Source organism: Arachis ipaensis, chromosome B5, assembly GCF_059453495.1.
Source record: "Arachis ipaensis isolate K30076 ecotype BB chromosome B5, ASM5945349v1, whole genome shotgun sequence".
Taxonomy (NCBI): Eukaryota; Viridiplantae; Streptophyta; class Magnoliopsida; order Fabales; family Fabaceae; genus Arachis; species Arachis ipaensis.
The window spans coordinates 12,379,433-12,391,449 of NC_142440.1; the positions used below are offsets into that span (position 1 = coordinate 12,379,433).

General features: G+C 34.5%; 2 protein-coding genes across 2 annotated transcripts; one reads left to right on the forward strand and one right to left on the reverse strand.

The window, feature by feature from the left end:
- Positions 1-1,085: 1,085 nt before the first annotated feature.
- Positions 1,086-2,528, forward strand: DIM1B (Ribosomal RNA adenine dimethylase family protein). The gene is made up of 2 exons (XM_016345170.3): positions 1,086-1,462; positions 1,578-2,528. Exons 1-2 carry the CDS (start codon positions 1,094-1,096, stop codon positions 2,265-2,267), a joined length of 1,059 nt encoding a protein of 352 aa, XP_016200656.1. The 5' UTR covers positions 1,086-1,093; the 3' UTR covers positions 2,268-2,528.
- Positions 2,529-6,164: 3,636 nt separating this feature from the next.
- Positions 6,165-9,534, reverse strand: ROT3 (Cytochrome P450 superfamily protein). Its single transcript, XM_016346430.3, has 9 exons — positions 9,068-9,534; positions 7,796-8,120; positions 7,563-7,712; positions 7,231-7,491; positions 7,059-7,157; positions 6,916-6,994; positions 6,730-6,836; positions 6,529-6,656; positions 6,165-6,446 (listed from the first exon to the last, which is right to left on the reverse strand). Exons 1-9 carry the CDS (start codon positions 9,358-9,360, stop codon positions 6,356-6,358), a joined length of 1,533 nt encoding a protein of 510 aa, XP_016201916.2. The 5' UTR covers positions 9,361-9,534; the 3' UTR covers positions 6,165-6,355.
- Positions 9,535-12,017: the final 2,483 nt, after the last annotated feature.

Consider the following 12,017-nt stretch of genomic DNA (forward strand, 5'->3'; position numbering starts at 1 on the left):
CCATTTTGGTTTTGGCGGGAACTAAATGAATTCCTCTCTATACATGGCGCCACAAAAAGCTTGTTTTTGCAATATCTTTTCTTTTTCTCTTAATTCTTCGATCTAGAATTAAGCTAATCCTTTTTGCTTCGATAATGTTAATATAAGTAGTTATTAGGTTGGCCTAATGTTCTTTATATATATATATATATATATTATTATTGTTATCTTTATGTCATAATAATTTTAGTAGTGGACGATTATAATAATACTCTGGAAACTAATCTTGTAAGGAGACAACATTTGAATCAAATCCATTCCAACTTCGTATGTCACTCCTTTAGAACACGGGGCAGGTAAAGGTAAATAGCAACCGCCAAAATTATGTTGTTATATATAGTGTGTCATAGGAAGGACAACGTAAATGAAGCTATGTATAAATCATTGGCATGGGAAGTAAACCCAAAAGCAAAGCAAAGCAAGGAGCAAGGAACAATTATTTTGTATTGGGAAGGAATGGTCAACGAAAAGTAAATTAAAGCATGCATTCAAAGGGACTGAGAAGAGCGTGGCTGGCATACTTGCCATAAATTATGAATTAGGAATTCCCCGTAAGCTTTGTAACAATAATTGATTTGCTCCATGCTTTGTTCTCAAGTTCTTTCGTTTTACTTTAGCCCCCAGTTGTCCCCCCATTCATGAATAGACAAACTGACAAAGTATATGGCTCCAATCTAATTTGCCATCATCTTCAACTACTCAACCCTGCTTGTGTCCCACAATATTTATACATAATAATGAGTACGTATGCCTTTTATCCAATTCACTCTCACTACTTGCTGATGCTATCAAATATGGTACGCTGACTTATTAGTTTATTGAATGATTACAAATATACATTTGACAATAATAATCCTATTACATCTCCAAGAACATAAGAGAACAAACTATTTTTGCATTTGGATAAAGAAAAAGGAGAAAGGTATTTGTTTGGGCCCAGATACAAAGAGGAAAACTATATGGGCTTGAATAAGATTGTTTGGACTTCAATACGGCCCAATCAAGAGAAGATCTATGTCCAACGTCGCGAAGAAGCAAGCAATGGTACCTGACCATGCTTGGAGCCCCAAGGCGCGTCCTTGGGTTAATCCCCTATAGTCTACAAAAACTGTCACCGCGGCAACTCCACCACCACGATGTCAACAATGGTGGCGGTGGCAATAGTGAAAAAGAAGAGAGCTTTCGTTTCTACAAGAGCAGAGGTCAACACATTCTCGTCAACCCTCGAATTCTCGACACCATCGTTCGGAGGTCCGCTATCAATCCCACTGACACTGTCCTCGAGATAGGACCCGGCACCGGCAACCTCACCCTCAAGCTTCTAGAAGCCGCCCACAGGGTCGTCGCCGTCGAGATCGACGATCGCATGGTACATGTACTCGAGAAGCGCGTCCTACAACACGGCCTCCGCCACAAGCTCAACGTAACTAACTAACTACCTAACTGTAAAAGTTTTCTAACGTTACTTCTTTTAGTCATCCACGTGTTCGATGAAATGCCTCAACGAAAGTTTTTATTTTTCTCCTTGGGGGTTTCAGGTTATACAAAAAGATGCGTTGCGAATACGATTCCCACACTTTGATCTCGTGGTGGCGAACATTCCTTATGGGATTTCGTCACCTCTTCTGATGAAACTGGTGTATGGGGCAAGCCCATTTAGGAGTGCAACTCTTCTGCTTCAGAAGGAGTTTGCTGGAAGGTTACTGGCTAATCCCGGTGATTCTGAGTTCAACCGATTGGCGGTGAACGTGAAGCTTGTGGCTGACGTGGAGTTTGTCATGGATGTTAGCAAGAGGGACTTTCTGCCATGCCCCAAAGTTGATTCCTCTGTTGTCATAATCCGCCCCAAAGATCAGGTTCCAGATGTGGATATGCATGAGTGGAGGGCCTTCACCAGGACTTGTTTTAGCAGGAAGAACAAGACACTTGGGGCCACCTTTAAGCAAAAGTCCAAACTTTTAAGCTTGTCCAAACTGTCCAATGTGTCTGGTTTTGCTGAAGAAGAAGAAGATGATGAGGATGATGAGGATGAAGGGGGGTCTCGGAGGTCTTTTAAGGAAAAGATTATTGGGGTGCTTAAAACGGGAGGGTATGAAGACAAACGGCCTTCCAAACTTTCTATTGAGGAATTGCTGCATTTGCTCTCATTGTTCAATGGAGCTGGCATATATTTTCATGACTGTCGCAAGAACTCTAATGAAGATAGATTTGATGAAGATGATGGCTAGTGCCCCCTGGTTAGCAACTGCTCCATGGAATGCAGGCCTTACATATATAAAGAAAAGAAAAAGAGATTCATATTGAAATCAATGTGAAGGTCTTGATGATATTAAAACCTTTGAATTTTTGCATTAGTGAAAGCCTGAAACTGGGTAACAAATTCATGCAGAGTTATTTTGTTTATAACGATTCGCTATGTTTATTGTAGGCCTTGCATAATTTATTGTAAAGCTTAACAAATACTAATAGTTTCTTCTTTATAAGCTTCTGTGTGTTTATGATGAAGCATGTGAAAGTTCCTAACAAAGTGAGAGATAACATGCAAATTTTGCTGTTCATACCCCTAAATTTAATTCTCAGACGTATATTAAAATTTAAAATTAGTCACTAATATCGGGGTTAATTCACCAGTTCACTTAAGTAAATTTTGGGATTCAAATTCCGTTTTGTGTATGCAGCAACTAGGGGTGGCAAATGGGCCAAAATCTGCCGGATCGTAACTCGCCAAAAGAGGCGGACTGAACTATAAATTTAAGACTGCCAGTTTAACTTGCATCGCCTAACCCAGAGTTTTGGCGGGTTTTGACAGCGCGGGGGTTACCCAGCAAGACCGCCATTCTATGATTTTACTTCAAAAATCTTGGTTAATAGTTATGTTTATTAGATATTTAAAATTATAAAAATTTTAGTGTTTATAAATTTGAAAATGATAATTTTTTTGTCTTTAAAACATAGTTATCAGACCCGGCTCGACCCGGCCGGTTCGACTGGAAACCCAGTCACCCGGTCACTTGTCTGGGCCGAGCCATATGTTGAACTGGACTTGTAATTGACCCGGTGGATAGTTCGTGTGCTTCGTATTGTGGATAGTGAAGATAAAGCTGCAATGGGTTTTCTTTATCAAGCTTTTAATATGGCTAGAGAAGAGATGGTGAAGAGGTTTCGACGAAGAAAGAAGATTGTGGAGCCTTACTTGAAGATTTTGGATACTCGTTGGGATTCACAACTTAAAAGAAATCTTCATGCTGCTGGCTATTGGTTAAACCCTGCTTTTCGATTCAATGCTGCTGAATTTGAAAAACATATGCAAACCACTTCTGGCCTACTAGATGTAATTGAGAAATATTCATATGATGATCCAGAATTGAATACTAAGTTGACAAGTGAGAAGAGAATATATTCTAATACTGAAGATGATTTTGGAAGACAATCTGCACTGCGTGAACGAAGCACAGTGATGCCAGATAAATATTTTATTTGGTTTTATCTTTCTTTATTCGTTAATTTATTTAGAAAAGCTATTTGTAATGCATTGCCTCTTTTGATTTTAAGACCAATGGTGAGAATCTTATGGAACTGGAGCACCAAATTTACAAAAGTTAGCCATTCGTGTTTTAAGTCAAACTTGTAGTTCTTCTGGTTGTGAGCGAAATTGGAGTATTTTTGAACACATCCACACAAAGAAGAGGAATCGGTTAGAACACCAAAAGCTTAATGATCTTGTTTTCGTTCATTATAACTTGAGGCTACAACAAAGGTATCTTCTATAATTATTTATCTAATTTTAAAAAGTATTGTTCATTAAAATTTAATCTTTAGTTTAGTAATTACATAACTTGATAACATAGGAATCTAATGAGAAAGCAAAGCTATGATCCAATTTGTCTTGATACATTTGATGAGCATTCGAATTGGATATTGGAAGATTCACCGCCGTTTTTAACTCCTGAAGAGGTTGATGCTCTACGAAATAATTTGGCAAATATGTCCATTCAACCAACTTTGGATGATCTAGGTAAATTCTTCAATTGCTTGAATATTTTAATCGTCAGTTGCTATTATGAATTATTCTTGATATTGATTTGTCAAAAATACACAAATGTAGATCAATTAAATTTGGAAGATGACCAAGATAATGATGGACCAAGTAACAATGCTATGGAAGATATGGATACAAATCAAAATGAGGAAAATGTTGATCAAGCTCCTAATTTGCCCTATGAAGATGTTGATGCCGACTTTGAGCTCACCCCTTGGACTTGATTTAATGATTGTGTTATCTTTAACTTGCTCTAGTTGATTTAAATTGAGAACATATTTTGTACTAAAAACTAGTTTATTAACTCTCTTTAGATTATTAGTTATGTTTAAGACTTGATATTTGATTATTAATGTTTGTAAGACTCGCATTTTAAGTTTTAAGACATTATTTCAATTTTATTAATATAATTTTATATTTTTTTAGTTATGACCGGGTTAACCAGGTGAATTAGTGACCCACCGATTGAACCAATAACCCGATGACCCGGTCATATGACCGGGTTGATTATCGGTTCGGTTCTGATAACTATACTTTAAAATTTATAAGTTTATTAAAATATTTGTGAAATTATATATTTTTTAATATTTAATGATTTAAAAATAAAAACAAAAATAAGTAGGCTTTGCCGTCAATCTACCATTAGACGGGGTGGGGTATACATTTGGGATTGTCTCACTAGACGGGACAATGTGGGCTAACCTGTATGTCACTCATAGCAGTAATTCATTGGCGAGTAATAAATCCTTAAATGAAGTTTAGTATTGTAGTGGATTAATTCTTGATTTACCGCTGAAAATTACCGTAAAAAAAAATAATCACTAATATATAATATATATTAAAATATAAAATATATATTTATACACAAATAAGATAGTTGATTTTAATATATAAATAGTAGTTATGAATTTAATTAAGTAATACACATTTTATGGCGATAGTTTGTCCTATTTTCTTTCTCGGCGATAATAGTCCCTAATTCCCATAGGTATAAAATAGTTTAAGCTGCATGCATAAGCGGAGCATCTTCACTTTGCGCTAATATTGAAGATTTTTTTTTTTTATGGTATTGAATATTGAAAAGTTTTAGTAGCCTGTAGCAGAGCTCGAGCTAATTTCACGGCATGGGGCCGAAAGCAACGCAAAACCCACAGCAGATATGAGTTAACACTCAAAATCACTTCTGAAATTTGTATCATGTCTTAGATTAACTCATAAATTTTCAATTAACTCAATTTGGATTCTTAAATTTCGATTGGTAACTCGCATTAGTTCAGAGTTTACTTCATTAACAATGAGCTAAATTGACACATTAGGTTGCCAACTTGCCATGATATGAAATGATATCATTTTATGGTTGTGTAAATTCACGAATTAAACTACATCTTTTTAGTTTTTACAGGAGAAATCATTCTTGCGCAAATCACTCGACTATTACTTTCTCTTCGTGTTGCCATTCTAAGCAACCTCTGTTGCGATTACCGTCGCTCGATCAACTTAATGTGCCAACTCAACTCATTGATGGAGATAAATTCAGAGACTAAATACTAGTCACAAATCGAAATTTAAAAGTCTAAATTTGGTTAATTAAAATCTAAAAGATGAATTTAAAGTACAATGAAAATTTCAAAGAACAACCAAGTAGAGAAAATTTTAATTGATAGAAGACAAGGTATGATTATAGCTATTTAATCATCCCACTTGCTTGCATTCAGTACTAGTACCAAGATAGAAGGAGGGCCCAAAGGCAGCTCTCTCCCCCGCAAGATGATGCGACACTAGAACTAAATAAATGCCTGTAAAGCTAGCAAAATAAATCAAAGAATACATGCATGCATAAATGATAAATCGTTTTCTCAATAATGCGCAAAGAAATAATAAAAAATCAGCTAAAACAGTCCAAATTTATCTTATTTAACATTTATTAATTCTAGCAACAATTAATGAATGTTAAACAAAACAAATTAAAAAAATGTGGCTAATACTTTTTCATTACTAAACATTTCAGTTCTTGAAATGTCCCTTTTTGTTATAAGATATATTATTTGTATTCATTATGTCTTCTACCCAGAACGAACACAAATTCTTTTCTTATTGGATAAACATTGAAATTCCATTCCATTCCATTATAAAGAGATGTCTATGGACTTGATGTACAAGAAGAAGTGAATACATAAAAACATTTCCCATTGTCTTCCTTCAATTCTTATTTTATTCCCCATGTTAAAATAAATATCCCTCTGTACACTACTGGGATTTATTTATAATCTAATTCAATCATGCATTAATGGGTTCTACACTAATTGGCAGCTTTCTTTTCATCTTGACGGTTGGAAAGTATATTATTTCATCTGTCTCAGCTACCCATCTGCTTGAAAGAAAAGATTACAGAATGAAATCGCAAAATCATTATTTTCCTTTAAAAAAAGAAAAGTTCATATACTATTTACCTGTAAGTAGTGACAAGATGGTGAAGGAAAATAGAAAGCTCTAGCCTAGAGAGTTCTAACCCAGGGCATAATCTCTGTCCACCGCCAAATGGGGTAAAACAGTTGTTACTAGCCGCAGCTCCAATTTTCTGCAAGTTTTATGTGATTATGAATTATATATGAAATAATCATGATAGATACGTTTTCATATATAGTTGTTACCTCCCATCTCCATGGATCAAACTTAAAGGGGTTTTCATAGTTGTTGGAGTCTAAGTGAACAGAGGTAAGTGATGCCATAACACACCATCCCTTAGGAATTAAGTACCCTGATGAATTATATAGCCAAAGAGAATTAATTAGTATAGATAAGTAAGTTTGTTATACATGCACAACGAAACAACTCACCTTTAATTTCTACGTCTTTGACTGCTTTTCTCCAAATGCCGTTGACAATATTGGCCATTCTAAGAGTTTCACTTATGACCTTATAGAAAGCAAAATAGTAAGATTAAACTACATGTAAATTGCAGATAGAGTTAGACACTCACATTCTGAGTAAATTGCAGTGACATGTAATCAGTCCATGCATATTCATCTGAAGAGTTAGGACTACTACTCTTCTGCCTCTTCAGTTGCATGTTCTCCTCCTAGTAATAACAAAACAAATCCAAATCAGACATATAAACCAAACTTTAATTAGAGTAAAAAAGTGAGGCTTACTCGGAGTTTGGAAAGAGCAAGAGGGGAGTTAGAAAGGAAGAAGAGAGCGATGGTCATGGCAGTAGGAAGGGTCTCTTCACCAGGTATCATCATCTCTATTATGTTCGAGCTCATCATTTCCAACGTCAGCTCCGGATTCCACTCATTCCCTAACACCACGTCCACCACATCCTTCTCCTCTTCATTACTACATTTTTCCTTCTTCTTCTTTTTCCTCTCCTCTATTATCCTCTTCACAATCTTCACCATTCTTTCTTTCGCCTGCATGCATGCATGCATCTCATCATTCAAACTAAACCAATTCCAAGTAAATTAAATAATTAATAATAAACCTTCAAGGATTTGTATAGCCTTGTTCCTGGAAACTTGAGGGGCAAGCAAATTAACCCTTTGATGAACTCTTCAAATTCTTTCTTCAACAACTTGAGCTCTTCACCAGCACCAACGCTCATCAAAACTTTAACCAATACACTAAACGTAATCTGACATATACATACATACATACACTCATCAAAAAGAGTAATTAATTAATTGATTTATGTATGTATATATAGATATAGTATACCATTTTGACTTGATCTTGAACGTATATTGATTGGTGCGAGGTCCAAGTGGCCAAGCATTGTTTGACAGCGCGTTCAATGTCAGTGGTGATTCGAGCCTTGAGCTGCGGGGATCGGAGGAAGCCTCCGATGAGTGCATGCATCTTCCTGTGGAGGGTGCCGTTCATGTTGAGTATGGAGTGTTCCCCCATGAGTTCCCTTATTGATTTGGGATAAGCAGGGACGAACATGTTCCCTTGGTTCATCAGAACCACCTTGTTCACCTCCACCTCCGTCGACACTATCACACTGCTTCCCAATATGCTCGTCTTGAACACATTCCCATACCTACAAACATTTCAATTTCCTTTCTATCTTAATTAAAAATATTTAAATGTTTTAATTAATTAGCTTGCTTCATTAATTCCTTGACCTAACTTTGCATCGGTCCCATTTTGGAACTAGTGATGCCTCAATTATAGGCTATACCTAAAGCTAGCTAGCTAGCTTCTTTTTCTTTATAGCAAGAAAAACCTTAATTATTGAAACTTGAAAGGATCCATCCTTCATCGTTGTAAAGCTATAGTACACTCATTAATTCTCTCGTTTCGTCTTTTCAGTACTTTTCATAGGGTAAAACGTACAACTCTACAACTGAACTCACCTTTGTCTTTCTCCCTCGCCACGCAAATTATAATAAAAACTAGAATTAAATAAACTCCACAAGTTATTAATTAAAGAAAAAAAAAACTGAATCTGCTTAATTTTTCTAGTTAAGCTATAATTAGTGTTAGTAGCTAGTGTATGTGCGTTATTATTATTATAGTAGATAACTAGATATAGTACATGAGTGTGGACCAGGAAGACAAAATTATTGTGAGCAACACATGGGAATGGTGAATGGAAAGGACCATAGTCATATCATTTTCAAAAATAAACTGGGCCTTCACATATAGAGGAGAAAGATATTGGTATGATGGATAACGAAATCTTTTAGCGGTTTTCAATTTTTTAGTTATCCTGAATACATATTATATTATTCCAAATAAAATATGACTATGACTCATCACAATTTCACATACAATAAATACTTTGCTTTTCTCCATCGAAAATTGAGAATTGACTAAAGTTTTTTGTGGTGGGAATAATAATCACACTTGTATGTGCATTAATTAATAGTATATAATATTGGCGGAGCATGCATGTCATTATTATTGCCCTAATGAAAAAGAAGCATGATGAGAATGGAAATAATAATGATGATGATGATGCGCATGCAAAGAATGAGTACTTACATGGACTTGCGCTTTTCCAAGAAGGTGAGAGGTTGCGGTTGAGAAGTGTAGCCAGAGGCAATGAAATCAAGGGTCTCTCCGATTATAGGCCAACCCCACCGCCCTTCTGGAACCTTCCCCCTTCTCACCTTCTTCTTCTTCTTCTTCTTGTTATTTTCACGGAGAAGCCACCAACAAAGACTCGTGATGAAGCTGATTATTACCCCCGTCACAATAATCCATGCCATGTCTTGTTGGTTATATATACCAACCACCAAGTCATAAGCAGTGACTCGTGGCGGTTTTGGGTTCATGCAGGTGTTAGATGAAAGAAAGGAAAATGAATAGGTAGGGAGGGAAACAGAAAGTGAGGTGATTAAGGGAGAAACCTTTTTCTTGTTTTGGAGTGAAGAGACTCATATATATATCATGTAAACGAGAGACGATAGACACGAAGGAGATGGATTGGATATCTATCATCTATATCTAAATACTATATATCTAGAAACAAAGCTTACTAAACAAGTGAAAGAGAGTAACCCAACTATTTTAGTCCCAATAAAAATACAGTGGTGCTAGGTATCAACAAATTTTGTAATCTGTAATTATTAATTAATTATTATTAATATTTTTAATGATATAAAATTATATTTAATAGTATAAAATTATACGCTATTTTTTTATTAATTAAATGCTAGCTAAATTTTAATAAAAATAATGGCTTTTTAGATTTTTTTATAAAAATATACACTTCAAATTAAAATAATCTAAACTCTTTTTTTTTTTCGAGAATTACAAAAGACTCTTGTACATTTCAAAGTTTATTTTTTTGATATAATTATTTAATAGCTTACTTTAATTTTTCTCAAAAAAAAAATGTATAAGTTTTAGGGTGAATCTTCACAAGAAAATGCTTTTATGTAAAAATATTAACTAAAATATTAGCATATATTACATTAGATAATTTTAATTAAATATGTTAAATTATATAATATTAATCAAATAATATCTTTATTTAAAGATACTTTTATACCAATAGTAGTCACCAAATTTTATTTTTCTCTTAACTACTTAGAATAAAAATCGACTCTTGATCTTTTCAGAAACTAAATTATAATCATTTAATTAAAAAATAAATTTTTTATTTTATTTTCCTTTTTATTCCTCTCATGTTTAATATATGTTTTATAAAAATATACATATAAATAATATTTGTTTGGCATTTAATATGAGATGAGATGACCAGTATTGGGTTCACCTAATTCGCCATGCTCCATTATTATTTTGTCTTCACTCTATTTAGAAATGTAAGAAACCCAAATCTCGAAGCCCACCCACGCTTGTCCTTCCCATATTTTTGTTTCTCTTCACTTTTAAGTATGGAGCTTTAAGTCATGACTTAGTTAATTACTTGGTTAATTTGGTTCAATCTTGTGACGTATAATAAACTCAATAGAATACCATAATCATCCTAGGCTATACGTACTGCTCTAAGTGTAGTACATACCAAGAAATAATCTTTGGACCTCAACTTGACAGCTATCCAATATACATTGACCAAGTTGATAACCAATAAAATAGTAATATATTTCTTCCAAATTATCCCTTGCCGAATAACAAAAGCAATTTGATTTTTAATAATAACGATAAACCCTAAAGTACAGTTATGAAATTAAACTAGAAGAATGAAATAGGTTGAGATAAGCTTGTTGTTTTGCTATAAAGATAAAATAAGACGGTTGAAAATGTGCATGAATGTTGGTTTATGATAATGAGAAGGTGTCGGCCGTGTACAACTTGAATGGGGATTGGGGGCGGCTACGAAACTCATTAACACAAAAGAATGGTAATTACGACCGTAGGTGGACTTTCCAAAGAGTTGAAAAACTTGCTAAAGGGACCTGTCCCATTGTGACACGTAGAAAGTGTTACGTTACTCTGAAATATTGACATGGGAGACGATCAATCTGAATTCTGAATGTTAGTAGTATTTCACATTTGTGATTAAAATTACATGTTCTACAATAGAACGTTTTGGGTGTGTGGCACGTGAGGGAAGAGGGGAAGGGGTGCGGTGCATTGATGAATGTTGATGGCCCTTCAATTGGAACGTCTTGTCTTCATCCTTCTTCTGTTGCTACACAGTTATCTACACACACTATACTGCTCTCTCGTCTGTCTTTGAAGGCCTTGGCTTTCTTTACGAGACAGGACCACTGTGCACTGTTCAATAATGCATAGCTTGCCTTGCTTTTATGAAGGCTTTCAATGCTTCAAAACTGCTTCAGATCCCTTTCAACTACTCTCACTTTAGCCTACACCAATCATTATACATATCCTATTTTCTCCTCCATATTTCATATCAAATAATAAATCAATCAACAATTTATAAACATACGGGCATACATCTTGTAATAGACCTTAATTTTTTGCTTAGACTTCAAACCCCATGATGATGCCTATTTAGGTTCGTGGTGGGCCAAAAACCATGTTCCTTCCACATGCTTCCTCAACCCTCACTCACTTGTCAACATATATACACTCCATTCTTTCCTATATTACTTTTTTAATATTTAGGGTTTAGGATGAATTTGAAACTGATTGATTTAGTTTAAAACAAATTGAATTAAAAATTAATAAATTTTAATATTTAGGGTTTAGGATGAATTTGAAACTCAATTGATTTAGTTTAAAACAAATTAAATTAAAAATTAATAAAAATATTATGTTACGTAAAAAATCAGCCACCAAATTAGTTATTATATATTTATATATAAATATATGTGTTATTTTATTTAATTTTAGGTAAATATTTTGTTCAGTCTCTGACTTTTTTTTCGTGATTTCGCACCTTACTCATTCTTAAACCTCAACCTGGCTCCCACCTATTAATAAAATTAGACAAATTGACCCCTGGCAGCAGGTTGGGTATGTACCAGGTGTCAACTCCAAATAGTTACAAGGACTAAAA

Bases quoted from the DNA above. Each gene is read 5' to 3' on its own strand.
- ROT3 (XM_016346430.3), bottom strand. From the start codon at position 9,360: ATGAACCCAAAACCGCCACGAGTCACTGCTTATGACTTGGTGGTTGGT. The intron at 8,121-9,067 runs GTAAGTACTCAT...AAATGTTTGTAG, and splicing joins TTGGAAAAGCGCAAGTCCAT to GTATGGGAATGTGTTCAAGA. The intron at 7,492-7,562 runs GTTTATTATTAA...GCATGCATGCAG, and splicing joins GGCTATACAAATCCTTGAAG to GCGAAAGAAAGAATGGTGAA.
- DIM1B (XM_016345170.3), top strand. From the start codon at position 1,094: ATGCTTGGAGCCCCAAGGCGCGTCCTTGGGTTAATCCCCTATAGTCTA. The intron at 1,463-1,577 runs GTAACTAACTAA...TGGGGGTTTCAG, and splicing joins GCCTCCGCCACAAGCTCAAC to GTTATACAAAAAGATGCGTT.